We start from the raw sequence: 17,335 nt of genomic DNA on the forward strand, positions 1-17,335 counted from the left end.
TGACAAAATCCAATGGGGTGTCATAGAAGCGAGCAAATTAAGCAAGGCTAGTTTTGCTATAATTATCTTCTGCTACCCACTCTGCCCTGTGACTTTCTGACCTGTCTCATGTCTACATTGGAGAGCTCTTCTTTCGCTCTGCCATGATCGCCTGTTCTGCCCTCCCAAGAGCTATCAAGTTCTTGACCCTGAGTTTTAGTTATGCTTGGTCCCTGAAGCCAGGCATAAAATTATTTGAAGAAATGGATTTCTTAACTTATATTCCCAATTCTCTGTCAAAGAGGTTTCCAGACAGATGCACAACTATTCTATCCCTCTGCTTCTCTCAGCACTCTGGTCTTTTTAAGGTCTCCCCTGCTGAGACTCTTGTGTACCGTAGAGGGAAACACAGTTCATTACACCAATACCACAGCTACTAAGCCCCTTCATTCACATCCGACTCTGTGCGACCCCATGGACTGTAGCCTGCCAAGCTCCTCTGTCCAGGGGATTCTCCAGGCAAGAATACTGGAGTGAATGGCCATGTCCTCCTCCAGGGGCTCTTCCCCACCCAGGGATTGAACCCACGTCTCTTACATCTCTTGCACTGGGAGATGGGCTCTTTACCAGTAGTGCCACCTAAGAAGCCCCATTACACTGATGCTTGGGCTCAATTCCCATAACCCTTGGTAGCAGTTTAGCTTTAAAGTACATCCAAGGAACAAAGACATGATTAAAATCGCAGGCAGAGAAGGCTTTTCTGATTACTGCTTTAGACCTCCTGTGTACTGTGCCCACCAACATCAAGGATGTCCTTCCCTCAATATTTGTCTTTGTAGGTGGCATAGTTGTCCAGTGAGATGTTTGTGACCACCAGGGGGCAGTGATTCCATTCCTTTCATTTTCCCAGTGTCTTAAAAGCATGAAGCTACTAGAGGATTTGCTTGTGATTGGCTGAGCCCAGCAGAAAGGCTCTCCTGTGCATTAGAGAAGAACTAAGACTCAGAAGCAGCCCCTCAGGGGAGAAGATTTGGAATCATTAAAATTGCATCAAGAGTGAGGTGGCAGGATGGAGAACATGCTGGAATGTGCATTCATAGCCTTGTGGCTTCAGGTTGGATGTAAGTTGCCGGTTAAGAGGTGAGAACTTACGGGCACATTTTTCCAAAGACGGGGAGGAGAGAGAGAGGAGTCTAGACACTGCTTATCCCAGGCTTTGTGTTGGGATTTTAAGCACTGCTGAACTGAAAGCTTTGCGCTGTTTCTGACTTTGTTCTCCTGAACAGGGCTGCATGGAGAAGACCGAGTGGAGCAGAGTCCTCAGACCCTGAGAACCCAGGAGGGGGGCAGTCTCAGCCTCAACTGCAGCCACACCGTCAGCAGCTTCATAGGGCTACAGTGGTATAGACAAGACCCTGGGAAGGGCCCTGAACTCCTCTTCCTTCTTTACTTAGCTGGGGATGAAAAGCAGAAAGAAAGACTGAGAGCCACCTTGTTAAAGAAGGGAAGTTCTCTGCACATCGAAGCCCCCAAACCCGAAGACTCAGCCACTTACCTCTGCGCTGTGCAGACACAGTGCTCCCCAGGCACCTGCAGACTGTACCCAAGCCCTGAGGCTGCGGCTCTAGAATAAGGGCGTCTTTGCTGTTTTCCTGCCTCCTGAGCACCCAGGGCCTCTTCCCAAGTGGTCCTATGGAGAACGAACTCTTGTGACGCAGCCAGACAGCAGAGATTACTGGGCATTCTGTCCAGGATCCTAGACAGTCCCCGCCGTGTGTCCATGGATCAGGCTGCTCTTTTAAACAGTCCAGAGCTTCGCCCGTGTAGATTCGAAAGGGATAGTGGTGGTATGGAGTCTTGGTTTCCAGTCTTGGGCCCCTTGAAAAGACGCCACAGGAATGTACCTTCTTCCCTAAAATAAATTTTTTGGCATTCTCTTATAATAATCTGGCCACACATCTGTAAGAGAATCTTTCCCATTTTAATATACTCTCAAAGGTCATATCTCCACCAGCCCTATTACTACATTTCTCTTCTCCTTAATAATGAAATTAGTTGACTGTCTAGACTTACTGTCCCCTCCTTGAACCTGACTTCTGTGAGCATTACTCCGTGAGAAGCTCTCACTTAAACCAGTGGCTTTGGTGGTAATAAAGCCAATGATTATTTCTCAACCTCATCTCATCTGAGATTCTCACTTTTTCATCCTTTTTAAAAATAAAATTTTTTAATCAAAATAATGCTCTCATTTATTTACAAAATCAAATAGTACTCTCTTTTTCTTCTCACTCTTCCACATCGTCTATTTTTGCCTCCCCAGAGGAACCACTTTTTATTCTCAGGTGATGACACTGACATTTATCTCCATATTCAAAATGCTTCTTGGCTTTCTCTTCTCTCTCTCTCTGTAACTGAGGTACAACACATATAATAAAGTGTACAAAACGGAAGCTTAGAACTCAATGAAATTTCACACTTGTTAATATCTACATGCATAGTGTATATTATCTCTGGCTTTCTTCACTCAGAATAATATCTTTGCAATTCACTGGTGTCACTTTGTGTATGTCTTGTTGGTTCTTTTTTTAACTGATGTGTAGAGTTCCTCTATATGAATATCTAAGAATTTAATTATCCATCCTCCCAGAAGTAGATATTTGGGTTGTTTGGATTGATTACAGTTTTGTGCTATTGTGAAAAAAAGCTGTGTGTGAGGGGAAAAAAACAGATTTTTTCCCTTCTTGTGTAGGGAAAAACCCACTTCTGCCCTATTATGTCCTTCTTTCCTATGAGTCTCCTTTACTACTTGCACAAAACATTTCTGGTCAACAAATGTGTTTTTTCCCATACCAAGCAATTCTCTGCAATCCCACCTGAGTATCCTATCATTCTAGTCAGTTCTGACATTTTCTACCTGAAAAAGGCATGCCAGTCACAAGCCCAAGTGATCAACTGTGCTTCTGAACAAAAGACTGTAGATAGAAGATTCCCAAAACAAGATAAAACAAAACAAAATCCTGGGCTCAATTAATTCTCTAGAGTGACTCACAGAACTAGGAGAAATATTTCACTTACTTTTACCTGTTTATTATAAAAGGCTATGATAAAGGATGCAGATGAATATCCAGATGGAAGAGACGTGAAGGGTCAGGTCTGTGAGAGAAACTGTGGAGCTTCCCTGTCCTCTCCAGGGACCACTCGCCCAGCACCTCTGTGTGTTCTCACCGACGGAAAGCTCCTCAGTAGGTCTGGGGTCTGGGCAGTGGTCCTACGAGGTGACTCCCCAGCCCACTTGTCGTTCTGCATTTTCATTTTAACTGCACCCCACAAATGATGTAGCAACTCCTATTTAACTGGCTAAGATCACCTATAAAATGTTGAATAGAATTCTTCTTATTTATTCCCAAACTCAGAGGTAAAGAATTCAATATTTCACTGTGATTATTAATTATAGTGTTTTTGATAAATATTCTTTATTTAAATTGATTTTTAAATGTGTAACCAACTTTCATATCTAGAGTTAAGTGCCCTTAGGAATGTTGTTTTGTCCTTTTTACATAATGAAACATTGATTACTATTATGTTATTGAGCACTTTCCCCCCATTTTCCTGAATGATACTAGTATTCAACTTTTTCTTTTCCATGTTAATGTCAGATTTTGGTATCAAGATTGTAATGGTTCATTAGGTAACTTGCAATTTATGGCTTCTTTTCTACCTGTAGAAGAATTTGTGTAGGGTTTTTAATGATTTAGAAAAAATTTTCAGAAAGTTCACTATAGTGAGGCCATGTAAGCATAGCCTTATGGGAGAAACTTAATAATCCTGAAATTATGGATTCAGTTAGTTTAACAGATAAAGGGTTCTTTATATATTTAGTTTTCTCTTATGATGGTTGACAAATTGTGTTTTTTTCTGCTACCTTTTATTATTTGCTTTATTATTTGCTACCTTTACTTTCTTTTATTTTAACTTGCTACTTTTTCCAGTTCTTTGAGTTGCAACTTTGCCTATTAATTCTCAACATTTCTTTTTTCCTGACAAATATAATTTAAATTCATAAATTTGTCTCTAATTACAAATATTCCTTGACTTACAATGATATTATGTGCCAAAAAACTTATCATAAGCTGATAATACTTTTAGTCAAAAGTTCATTTAATATACCTAAACTCTGAACATCATAGCTCATCCTAGCCTACCTTAAACATGTTTAGAACACTTATATTAGCCAACAGTTGGGCAAAATTATCTAATACAAAGCCTATCTTATAATTTGATGCTGACTACCACATATAATTTATTTGGCACTGTACTGAAAATGAAAAACTGAGTGGTTGTCTAGGTTCAGAAGGGTTGTGTGTTGGTTGTTTACCTTTGCGATTGAGTAACTGACTGGGAGCTGCAACTTGTTGCTGATGTTCAGCATTAAAAGACAGCATCATACTAGCCCGTGAACAAAACTCAAAATTAGAAGTGCAGTTTCTACTGAATCCATATTATTTTTGTACCATCGTAAAGTTGGAAAACAATAAGTCAGGAACTTTCTGTACTGCTTTTGCTGCATCTTACATGTTTTGATATGTCATATATTCATTATTATTCAACTAAAATATTTCCATTTGAAGTGGGACCTAAGAGTGGCCAAATCCTGCCCTGCTCACCACAGGGAAGATTCCTGAAGATGCTATATATATTAGCTTAAGACAAACAGAAAGTGAAGAAGGACTTTTAGCTGACCCTGGACCTAATTGCCTCCAGGACCTAATATCACTGGTCCTCTGATTACCTCTAGGAAAGGTGAGCTTAAGGTTCATGCCTAAGTAGAGTTTCCTACTTCCTTCTGAATCCAGAATAGCAAGCTCAGAATTCCTACAAGGATGAGGTGGAAAGATAGGACACACCTCAAACTGGCCAAGAGTTGATTTACTTTTCAGGCATCTGGGCTGAAATAGAAAGAAGAGGCAGCCCATCCCAGGGCACTAAATTAGCCCTCTATAGAAATGCATTTATCACAGGTAGGCAAAGACTTCAAAATGCAGGAGCTAGAAGCAGAATAAGTGGACTCTGGAGCCCTGTGTTTAAGTTAGACTGAGAACTGATCTCCTGGGCTTCTCTGGGGGCTCAAATGGTAAAGAATCCACCTGCAGTGCAGGAGACACGGGCTCAACCCCTGGGCCAAGAAGATCCCCTGGAGAAGGGATTGGCTACTCACTCTAGTATGCTTGCTTGGAGAATTCCATGGACAGAGTAACCTGGCAGGATACCGTCCATGGGATCACAAAGAGTTGGACATGAATGTGCAACTAGCATTTTCGCTTTTTTTTTCAATTTCTTACTCATAAATGGACTCTGAATGACAGAATCAGCCCTCCTCACTCCTCCTTTGTGGGTAGAAGAAGAGGTGGGGGGGTTTACAAAGAAGAGAAGAAGTGGAAGTTTCCTGATTGAAGGAGAGAGACACAGGTATTATTATCCATACTTCCTGGTTTTGTTCAGTTTTGATCTTTTGGGTTTTTAGCTTTATAGTCTGCCCAATGTCTTCAGTGGAATAGATCCGAGAATTATCATGAGATTCTTGTTTCTACCTGCTGTCTTTTTGTCATTCTCATCTTCAACATCAGAGTCTTTATTTTCATTTATTGAACCACTACCATACGCCAGGTCCATTGCTCAGCACTTTAGATACTCCTGTAATCTAAAACCCACAAAGTAATATTAATCTATCCTCAGGTAAGGAAACTGAGCCTTAAACATGTTTAAAAATGAAGGGATATCTGAGATAAATGCTGCAGGCAACATAAAATGAGAATTAAAAAATAAAAACTCCAGTATTAAACAGTTCAAAATTTTTTCTGCTATACAGCAGAAAGTAACATAACATTGTAAATCAGCTATAGTCCAACAAGAATTAATCTAAAATGTAAATAACCAGTTTGAATAAGTCCAAAAAATCTTTGCAAGTCAGAAATAAGTCTACTTACTCTTTTGACAACTGTATAGTATTATACTGATCTATCATAACATATTGAGTATTTGTATTGAAGGATATTTAAATATCCTTGCTGCATACAATATGCAATTTTATAATGTATTTATAAGGTTATTTCTTAAAAAATCCTCAGACAAGTGGAATATCTGGCCAATGATATGAAAATAGCACCTATGAATCTTATTTAGCTTATACTTCAGGTATAGGATGTGAAAGTGCCCATTTCCTGATATATCACACACATTGAATGTGAATATTATGATTCTTAACTCTTTTTGCAACCTGATGGCTGAGAAATGATAGAAAGGGATTTTCAAGAAAGTGTGAATTAAAGAAAACAATTCTTAAGAATTGAAGTGGCAAGAGGAGGGGGCAGTTGCAGGAATGTGAAGAGGTTCAGCTGCAGCTGTGCAGTAAAACTTTTGATTTCTTCTTTTCTAACATGAGCATTTATGCTTACATTTCTCTCTAGGTACCTGTGTGTATGAGTTACTCAGTATTGTCTGAGTCTTTGCCACCCCATGGACTATTGCCCACCAGGCTCCTCTGTCCATGGAATTTTCCAGGCAAGGATACTGGAGTGGGTTGTCATTCCCATCTCCAGGGTATCTTCCCCATCCAGGGATCGAACTTGGGTCTCCCGCATTGCAGGCAGATTCTTTACTGTTTGAGCCATCAAAGAAGCCCCTCTAGGTACATACTTAGCCACATTCTGCAAATCTGATGTGTTATAAATTGTTTTCCTTAGGAGGAGGGGAAGAGATAAACATTTCTCTGGCAAGGCTGGGCTTAGCCCTGAGATGGTGGTGTTTCCATGGCAACCTCGCACTCCTGGCAGATGGGCTTCTAGCGCATCCTCCTCTGTGCCTCTGTGACTTGCTCTGATTGGCTGGGCTGACTCTGTGTTTCCTGTAGAAAGTTTTGAACACAAGAGGCAGTAAAGCAGGTCTTTTATCCTGCGAGTCCTTGAATATTTTACAGACACAAGAATTCAGTTCTCCAGTAAGTCTAAATGACAGAAGGAATGGACAAATTCCTGAGCCTGCTCATCCTTTGGTTACAACTAAACTGTGAGTTAGAGGGATTTGGAAATGGGCAAAGAATGGGCGACTCCCTGATATTCCTCCCTAGGGAAGACAGAAAGTCAGGGAGTTGTACCTGCATGGTTTCTGGGAGTTCCTGTGGAGAACGAAAAAGTAAACTTAACTTAGTTTCCAAGAATAATCGGCCGCTGACCAGCCTGTCTCTGTTTTCTTTCTGAACAGGGGTGAGCAGTAAGCAGGACGTGAGTCAAGAGTCCTGAAGCTCTGAGCGTGAGAGAGGGAGACAGCGTGGATCTCAACTGCAGTTACCCTGACAGCGCTCTGTACTTCCTGCAGTGGTTTAGGCAGGATCCCGGGAAAGGGCTCACATCCCTATTGTCAATTCAGGCGAATCAGAACGAGCAAACACGTGGAAGAATTACAGTCTCGTTGGATAAACCATCAGGACACAGTGCTTCACACATTGTGACTTCTCAGCACAGTGACTCGACCACCGACCTCTGAGCTGTGGGCCCCAGTGCGCAGAGGGAGCCTGTTCCCAGGACTCAGACTGCAGATGGGGCTCCAACCACGTCCTGGCTTGGCGCTGAGGAAACTTCTTCCAATAAGGGGTTTTCTGTATTGACTTTCCTTCCAGATAGAGGCAATTAGCAAGCGTAGGATGATTTGAGAGAATAGCATTGAAACTTGTACATTACCGCAGGTAAAATAGATGACCAGTGCAAGTTCCATGCATGAAGCAGGACACCCAAAGCCCACGCTCTGGGACAACCTGGAGGGATAGGGTGGCAGGGGAGGTGGGAGGGGTACTCAGGATGGTGGGGACACAGGTATACCTGTGGCCAGTTCATGTTGATGTAGGGTAAAAACCATCACAATATTGTAAAGTAATTATCCTCCAATTAAAATAAATAAATAAATTTTAAAAAATCTTTTAAAATGATCTAAAATTATATTGTGAATTCTTTGATTGTTAGATTTTCATCAACTTCAATTTAAATAATAGTTTTACAATCTAAATGGGAAAAGAATTTGAAAACGAGCAGATACATGTGTATGTATAACAGAATCACTTTGATGTACACCTGAAAATAACACAGCATTGTTAACCAGCTCTTCTCTAATATAAAATAAAAAGTAAAAAAATAGTAGTTTTGTTGAGATTAAGCAACATTTCACACAATTCTCTCTTTCAAATGAACACCTAAGTGTGCGTCTAGTATACTTACAACATGGCACCATCACTACCTCTATCTAGATTTGAAACCTTGTCATCACCCTGAAAGGAAACCACGGGCCCATGACACAATCATTTCCCGCGCTTCCCACGCACACATCCCTGGGAGCCACCCACTTGCTTTCTGACCACGGGTTTGCTTATTCTATGCATTTTATGCAAATGGAATCTTAAAATACATGGCATTTTGGCATTGTTTACTTTACTTAGCATAATACTTTGGAAGTTCATTCAACTCAGGACCAACTGCTAATGTTAGTTAGTTAGTGAAATGCTCTCAGTCGAGTCCAACTCTTTGCGACCCCTTGGACTATACAGTCCATGGAATTCTCCAGGCCAGAATACTGGAGTGGGTAGCCTTTCAATTCTCCAGGGGATCTTTCCAACCCAGGGATCAAACCCAGGTCTCCCACACTGCAGGTGGATTCTTTACCAGCCGAGCCACAAGGGAAGCCCAAGAATACTGGGGAGCATATTCCTTCTCCAGTAGATCTTCCCTACCCAGGAGTTGAACTGGGGTCTCCTGCATTGCAGGCAGATTCTTTACCAACTGAGCTATGACAGAAGCCTATGACCAACTGGAGAAAGGCAAATGTTCATCCTTAGCCAATCACATAGGATGCCATACTGCTAATTAGCCTGCTGACATTGTCCCTGTTCTTCCCACTCCCCTCCACCGGTCTGTTTTGCTAGAACTTTGTCAGTTTTGCTGATCCTCTTAAAGAACCAACTCTTTGTTTCATTGATTTTCTCTACTGTTTATCTCTTTTAAATTTCATTGATTTCTCCTTTTATCTTTATTATTTTCTTATGCTTGTATTGGATTAATTTATCTTTTCCTTGTCCAGGTTCTTCAGATAGAAGCTTAGATAATCTGAGATTTTATTCTTTTTTAATATTTGCATGTGGTGCTAAAATTTCACTCTCAATACTTCTTTGGCTGTGTCCCCCCAGTTTTGGTATGCTGTATTTTCATTTTTATTCAACTCATGGGAAATTCAATGATTTCCCTTGAGACATTCTCTATGACCCATAGATGATTAAGAAGTGTGTTGTTTGGTTGCCAAATGTTTGGGAATTTTCCTGTATCTTTCTGTTATTTATTTATACTATTATTTCATTGTGGTTGGAGAACATACTCTTTATATTTCAGTTCTTTTACATTAGATTTGTTGATTTTTTTTAGGTCCCAAGATTTGGATTTACCTGGTATATATTCCATGGACACTTGACAAGAAGTATATTCTCCTCTGGTTGGGTGGAGTGTTGTATAGCTGGTAATTAAATCCTACTGGTTAATGGTGTTATTATTGAGTTCTTCTATACATCTGCTGATTTTCTGGCAAGTTATTCTACCAGTTTTTGAAAGAGGAATATTGAAGTATTTAACTATATTTCTAGATTTGTCTCTTTTCTTTTTAGTTTTAATTTTTGTTCCACTTATTTTTCAGCTCTGTTAGTTGGTACATATACATTTAGGATCTCTATGTCTTCTCAGTAAATTATCCTCTTCATCAGTAGATAATATTTCTCTGTCTCTGATAATTTTCTTTGTTCAGGAGTCTGTCTACTTTATCTGATGTTAATATAGCCATTATACTTTCCTTTGATTAATGTTTGCATAATACATCTTTTCCCATCCTTTTACTTTCAAGATGACCATGTCTTATTTGAAATTAATTTCTCTCAGACAGTTATAGTTGGGTCATGTTTCTTAATCCACTTTTTGTCTGAACTGTTTTGTCACTGGTGTGTTCAGATCAACTTCTGTGTCTTAGTTTCTGTGTGTAGATCACTTGTTTTTAATGTCTTGATATTTTAGGGCTCAGACTTCCATTTTATTTGATTTTTTGTGTGCTTTTTTTTTGTCCCCTATGTTTTTCCTTCTAACCTCCTGTGAATTATTCAACATTTTCTAGGATTACACTTCAATTTATCTGCAGTGTTTAGTGTGTGTGTGTGTGTCTGTTAGTTGCTCAGTTGTGTCTGACTCTTTGCAACCTCATGGGCTGTAGCCTACCGGAATTCTCTAAACAAGAATACTGGAGTGCATAGCTATTCTCTTCTCCAGGGCATTGTGTCGACCCAGGGACTGAACCCGGGTCTCCCGCATTGTAGGAAGATTCTTTTAAGGTCTGAGTCACAAGAGAAGCTCCGATAGCATGTCAGTCAGTTCAGTTCATTTCAGTCGCTCAGTTGTAGCCGACTCTTTGTGACCCCATGAACCGCAGCACGCCAGGTCTCCCTGTCCATCACCAACTCCTGGAGTTTACTCAAACTCATGTCCATTGAGTCGGTGATGCCATCCAGCCATCTCATCCTCTGTCGTCCCCTTCTCCTCCTGCCCCGAATCCCTCCCAGTATCAGGGTCTTTTCCAATGAGTCAACTCTTAGCATCAGGTGGCCAAAGGATTGGAGTTTCAACTTCAACATCAGACCTTCCAATGAACACCCAGGACTGATCTCCTTTAGGATGGACTGGTTGGATCTCCTTGCAGTCCAAGGGACTCTCAAGAGTCTTCTCCAACACCACAGTTCAAAAGCATCAATTCTTTGGTGTTTAGCTTTCTTCACAGTCCAACTCTCACATCCATACATGACCACTGGAAAAACCATAGCCTTGACTAGATGGACCTTTGTTGGCAAAGTAATGTCTCTGCTTTTTAATATATCTAGGTTGGTCATAACTTTCCTTCCAAGGAGTAAGCATCTTTTAATTTCATGGCTGCCTATAGCATTTAGATGTGTCTTGTTGTATAGCTGTTTTTGTATGGTTGCTCCAGTTATTGCATTTACATAACACAGGCTATTGGTAATATTATTTTACCTATTTGAATGTAATGTATAAGTATTGCCTCCCTTTACACTTATTTATTCTCCCCATTCATAAAATAATTTTCTTTAGTATTTCCTCCATGTGTGTCTAGAGCCTCATTAGACATGTTATAATTTTTCCCAGCTATACAATTATATTATTATATATATGTTATTATATAACATTTAATATGCTATAAAATATTTCCACCAAATATAATTTAGGAAATTCAAGAAGAAAAGTCTATTATATTTATCCATATTTTTGCTTATTGTATTCTTTATTCCTTCTTGTTGTTTCAAGACTCCTTCCTTTATAATTTTATTTCTGTTTATAGAGCTTCCTTTAGACATAATTTTAGGATAGGTCTTCTGGTGACCACTTTTCTTAGTTTTCCTTCAACTGAGAATGTCTGAATTTCACCTTTATTAGTGAAGGCTTCTGGATTAATGGCTCTTCTCTTTCTGCAGTTGAAATATATTGGATTATATCCTTTTAGCTCAGTTAAATCTGGAAACTAAAAAAATTATAACATTGTGATTTTATGTTTCATTCTAAAAATTATTTTGTATCCAACACTTAAAAGTTGAAGGATAGCTGATTGACAATGTTATGCTAATTTCTTCTGTAGAGCAAAGTGACTCAGTTATACGTATATAGACTTTCTTTTTTATTTTCTTTTTTACCCCTGGATATTGAATATAGTTCCCTGTGCTATACAGTAACACAGGACATTTTTAACTCACAATTCTGTTTTTTTAAAAAGCCAAATAGTTCAAGGCTGACAACATATAAATCCTCTTCCGTACATAATCATAATGCTTTGAAATTCAACCATAGAAGGGCAGTAAAAAGGTGGGGCATGTTAATGAAAAGTGAACTTCTCCGTAGTTCTCTATTTGGCCTCTGGAGGGCACTGCTGCCTAAATTGGAAATTGCTTTTCTGTGAAGGATCAGAAGAACCTCACAAAACCCTCGGGTTTAAAGAGATGTTCTGATCATTTTTAACACAGTGAGATGTAAAACATCTCAGACACCAGAGATAGGCATTTTGTTAAGACAGCTTCTCTTCCTAACAACCTCCCTACAATCTCCATCAGAAGAAATATATATCCTTTGTCATTCTTAACTTCAGAGAAACCTGGGTTCAAGTTAGCCAGTCTTCAAACTTATTTGTGGGGAACCTGTTAGAAAGGAGCTCACTGCCTCTTCACTGCTCCACTATGACCTTGGTGTTCACCTTGATGCTTGAGATGCTCCTGTTTCTGAGTGAGTATTACTCCATTTTACTCCTTTGTCCACACATGGAATATTGCTCCATGTTGAATAGAGACTTTTTGTTTTAGCTGAGTTCACTGATTCAGCATTGATGTTTCAGCAGGAGCTGGAGCCCAGTCAGTGACCCAGCCTGATGACCACATCACTGTCTCTGAAGGAGCCCGTCTGGAGCTGAGGTGCAGCTACTCATCTTCTGTTTCACCATACCTCTTCTGGTCCGTGCAGTACCCGGACAAGGACCCCAGCTTCTCCTGAAGTACGTGTCTGGAGACAATCTTGTTTCAGCCATCAGAGGTTTTGAGGCTGAATTTAGGAAGAGTGAGAAGTCCTTCCACCTGAGGAAAACACCAGCTCATTGGAAAGACTCAGCCAAGTCCTTCTGTGCTCTGAGTGACACAGTGCCTGGGGCTGCAGGAGGAGCTGAACACAAACCTCCTGGACCCTGTAGCTCAGTCTTTGTTGTATTAGGAGGTTGGCATGTTCTGTGAAGGCAAACAGCACAGACAATACAGAATCCTGGAAGTGTTTGGTTCCCATGGGCATCTTAGATTTTTCTTTTCTTCATTTTTTCTTGTCTTTTCTATTCATTTTCCTTATCATTTTGCAAAGGAAAGAATCCTGTTTCTTGAAATTTGGCATTTTTGTCCTCTAGAATCAGAATTCTAGGGAAAATGAAGCCATAGAATTTTCAACAAGCTGGAGAAAGCTACTTACTGCCGGGTCATTTGGAATAGTGATGGGCTGAGATATAATAGCTTGAGATTGGCCATGTGAGTTGATATAACACAAGTCAGAGAATTTGCTTTACAATATTAATCTCATCTCTCAAGCAAACAAAAAACCCAGGACAATGCCTTATTTCTAACTGCATTATCTCCAGACTATTTTGCTAGTATCCTAAGAAGCTTCTTTCCTTAAAGGATTTCAACTCTTTGACTAAAGCGTTTGGGACTGGTGGAGCTAATTACTGTTGGCACTTAAGGATGTATATAGGTGACCTTTCCAAATACAATATAGTGTGAAGCAAAAAAAATTCTCCTTTATTCATCAGTCTCCATTAATAGGCTTCCCACGTGGTGCAGTGTTAAAGAATCAGCCTGCCAATGCAGGAGACACAAGGGCATCCTCCCTAATGAGGAGGAAGATGAGGAGTGCAGTGAAAAGGTGGTTAAGTCATCCATATGGGGCAGTTCTTCTGGGTCTGTGTTTATCTTTGGCCAGGTATCTCTCTCCTTTCCCAACATCAGACCTGTTTTAGGACACTCCTGAAAGATGCATGTGCATCTTTTTGCCAAGATGGATTCCAGCGCAGAGCTTTGTGGGATGCGTGGCATCATCTGTTATGAGGCCGTGCCACCTCCTTTTTGAGCTCCGAGGAGTCTTTTTGTGCCTGCACAGTTTTCCTTGACCTCTTGACCTCAGAAGTGGTCACTTTTTTACTCTAGGGGAGCTCAGCTCCTGCCATTAATTGTCTTGGTTACTGAGGCTAATTAGCATGACAGGTTAATGAATCTGAGAGAAGAGGTGTGTGGGCAAGGAGTTTATTTGGAAAGCTGGCTGACCAAGAAGATGGCAGACTAATGTCTCAAAATAATCATCTTGTCTGGGTCTGGATGGCAGGTTCTTTTATAGAACAGGGTGGGGGAAGGTGAGGAAACAAATTAAAAAGGCAAACTTAATCTTGTAAACATCTCCTAGAATGGCAAGCCTCAGGCAGGGGATGTATTGATTTTTTCTTTCCTACCATCCACAAGTGGATAGGTCGTGAACAAAAGCCTTTTAGCAGTCAGGCCGAGGGGCTGATTCTCTGAGGCAGCCCATTATGTATGATTATAATAACAAAAGCAGTGAAAAGCAAGTCAAAGGAACAGTTCCAACAAGGTAGAGTTGGTTCTTCCCTCAGTATTTGGAGTCTGTAGGGAAAACAAAGCTTGAATTTTACTCTGCTTAACAAATACCAGCTGTCTAGCCCAGGGGCCCACCTACCTCCTACCTCCGAAACTCATTGTGAGTTTTCATGTGCTCAGTCGCTCAGTCGCTCAGTCCGGTCGTACTCTTTGCCATCCGATGGACTATAGCACACCATGCTCCCCTGGCCATGGGATTTTCCAAGCAAGAATACTGGAGCTGGTTGCCATTTCCTTCTCCAGGGGACCTTCCCGACCCAGAGATCGAATCCCCATCTCTTTTGTCCCCTGAATTGGCAAGTATATTCTTTACCGCTCCATCCCCTGGAAAACTCTTTCAAATGGGGTTAGTAATAATAGAGGAGAATAATTTTGTGTGAAGAAAAGCTAAATCATTATCGGCATATAAGAAGCATGCTTTTTGATGAATATTCCTTTCAATTAATAGCTCTGCCTTATTCCCTGATTCAAGAACTAGACATTTATGACCATAATGCAAAATATCTATATTTACATTGATTGTTATTATCTTTATCTATGTTGTTATCTTTATCCATAGCTCTCAGGAATGTCCCCTGGACCAAACAGGGAGTCATAAACAAAAGGTAATATGGAAAATTTTGAAGTATAGATACCAGCTTTTTCTGATTTTTTTCCACTTTTATTGCCTAAGATTTCTTTATTAATATATATCAGGAGAAAATAGGAACTTCCATTTCACAAGTTCAAAATTATGTATAAAACATTGAATGTCATCTTTTCCCTCCACTCTCACCCCTCTTTAACCTCTTCAGTTGAGACCAGAGGGTGGGGCTGCCTGTCACAGAGTGTCAGCTGAGCAGGGTTTGTTGGTTGAGCTGATTGGTTGCAGGAGCTGAAACATCCAGACAAGTCATGACACTCACCACCCAGGGTTTGCTAAGTATCTTGTGAATGCTTTCCAGCAACAAGGCAAAGCATCATGAAAAGGCTAGTGGACACTGTACTGGGGCTTTTGTTTGCCCAGGTTTGCTGTGAGTTGGGGCTGCCCCACAGGGGAGTCTGAAGGAATGAGCAGCTTCTCTTTTGTTGAAGGAGGAAGAGGAGCTGACAAGTCCTGCAGACTTTCCATCCTTATCATTTATGGGGTTGGGGGTGTACTTTCCGGGTTTTGCCGGTGCTCTGTGACCCTCACCTATGACTGTTTCTCTCCTTTTCATCAGGTGTGAGAGGGATGGATGTGGTGCAGAGTCCCCCAGCCCTGAGTCTCCAGGAGGGAGCCAGCTCTACTCTGCGGTGTAATTTCTCCACCTTCCCAGACGATGTGCAGTGGTATCTTCAGAACCCCGGGGGCCGCCTCATCCACCTGTTTTCCGTTCCTTCAGGGACAAAGCAGGAAGGAAGATTAAAGGCCACGACAGTCCCCAAAGAACGCCGCAGCTCACTGCACATTTCCTCTTCGCGGACCACAGACTCGGGCACTTACTTCTGTGCTGCGCAGCACGGTGCTCCCCAGGCACCTGCAGCCTCTACAGGAACCCTCCCGGGGCTCAGCCCCTCCTCCAGCCTCAGTCACACCGTGAGGCCCCACAGGGCGTTTGCAGTGCTTCATGTTACTCACCTGCATCAGGACAGTTTTAACCACAGACACTGTTTGGCCCTACAGGTTACGGACTTCGGTCTCAATCTCCCCTTCTCAGTCTGTGTCTCCTTCTTCACTAGAAACTTCGAACTGGGAACTAGCAGAGTAGTTGATACAAGGACAGAATTAAAATCAGTATTTAACCACAGCTTCCCAGGTGGCTCAGTGGTAAAGAATCTGCTTACCAATGCAGGAGACGCAGGAGACATGGATTCGATCCCTGGGTGGGGCAGATCCTCTGGAGGAGGAAATGGTAACTCATTCCAGTATTCTTGGGAAATACTGGGAAATCTCATGGACAGAGGAGGCTGGCAGGCTAACAGTCCATGGGGTCTCAAAGAGTTGGACAAGACTGAGTGACAGAGCATGCAAGCTGAACTAAAAAATGTTAAAAAGTGAAAGGAATTAAATGAAATCACTCCAATAAAGATATTATCCAGCTTAGTCGCCTTCTCCAGAATGTTCAAGTCTGCCTCACCACAAAGTGTTCCAACAGACAACTGCAAATATTGACATGCCATCCTACTACTGTGGAAAGCAAACAAAAAATGTTTGCTCAATGTTTAATATGAACGTGATAAGTTAAAACAAATGAATTCTCTTATAGTTCTGGGTTGCAGAAGTATGAAATCAATTTTGCTTGGCTGGCTGGTAGGTCTCCTCTAGAGGCTTTAAAGAAAAATCCATTTCCTTGCATTTTTCTAGCTTCTAGAGGTCACTTGGAATCCTTGGGTCATAGCCCTTCCTTGAATCACTGCAACCTCTTCTACCACCTCAGCTCCTTTCTCTTTTGGAGTCAAATACTCTTCTGCTTCTAAGGTGTAGGAAATTAGTAAATAAACAGAAACTCATTTAAATAGAGTTAGGAGACAGGGAGAGCTCTCATACCCTGTGAAGATAACAGGATTAAAGGGCAGAAGAAAGATGCCACCTCTTTTCCAGGCAAACACTGGGCCAGTGAAAAACCATGGACTCTGTTTATTTTGTGTGTGTGTGTTTGTGTGTGAGTGTGTGTGTGTGTGTGTTTGTGTGTGTGTGTGTGTGTGTGTGTTTGTGTGAGTGTGTGTTTGTGTGTGTGTGTGTTTGTGTGTGTGTGTGTGTGTGTGCAGGGGCTTCTCTTGTTGTGGAGCACTGTCTCTAGAGTGTGTGGGCTCCGTGGTTGCAGCACATGGGCTCTCTAGTTATGGCACGTGGGCTTAGTTGCCTGGTGGCATGTGGGATCTTAGGTCCCTACCAGGGATTGAACCACATCCCCTGCATTGGAAGGCAGATTCTTAAGCACTGGACCACCAGGGACATCCCAATGTAAACAAATGTAAATGTCTGTTTACAGTAGCACTCCCAACTTCCTTTTCTTCTCTATAAAATCTTTCTTCTCTTGTCCTGTGGGGACTTGCATGAGGCTTGCCATGGTTGCAGACCCCAAACTGCAATCCTTTGCTGATCCCAGCTAAACTCTTCTT

The 17,335-nt window shown here is 41.3% G+C and overlaps 2 pseudogenes and 2 gene segments (V, D, J or C); all 4 read left to right on the forward strand.

The window, feature by feature from the left end:
* The first annotated feature begins 1,048 nt into the window (after positions 1-1,048).
* LOC133066939 (T cell receptor alpha variable 20-like) lies at positions 1,049-1,612 on the forward strand. The segment is given in 2 exon segments: positions 1,049-1,100; positions 1,266-1,612. Coding segments are annotated over 2 exon segments (399 nt in total).
* Positions 1,613-6,995: 5,383 nt separating this feature from the next.
* LOC133067349 (T cell receptor alpha variable 21-like) lies at positions 6,996-7,767 on the forward strand (annotated as a pseudogene).
* A 4,445-nt stretch (positions 7,768-12,212) lies between these two features.
* Positions 12,213-12,832, forward strand: LOC133066940 (T cell receptor alpha variable 8-3-like; annotated as a pseudogene).
* Positions 12,833-15,164: 2,332 nt separating this feature from the next.
* Positions 15,165-15,973, forward strand: LOC133066941 (T cell receptor alpha variable 22-like). The segment is given in 3 exon segments: positions 15,165-15,264; positions 15,454-15,809; positions 15,953-15,973. Coding segments are annotated over 3 exon segments (429 nt in total).
* The last annotated feature ends 1,362 nt before the right edge of the window (positions 15,974-17,335 follow it).

This window comes from Dama dama, chromosome 12 (assembly GCF_033118175.1).
Source record: "Dama dama isolate Ldn47 chromosome 12, ASM3311817v1, whole genome shotgun sequence".
Classification (NCBI taxonomy): domain Eukaryota; kingdom Metazoa; phylum Chordata; class Mammalia; order Artiodactyla; family Cervidae; genus Dama; species Dama dama.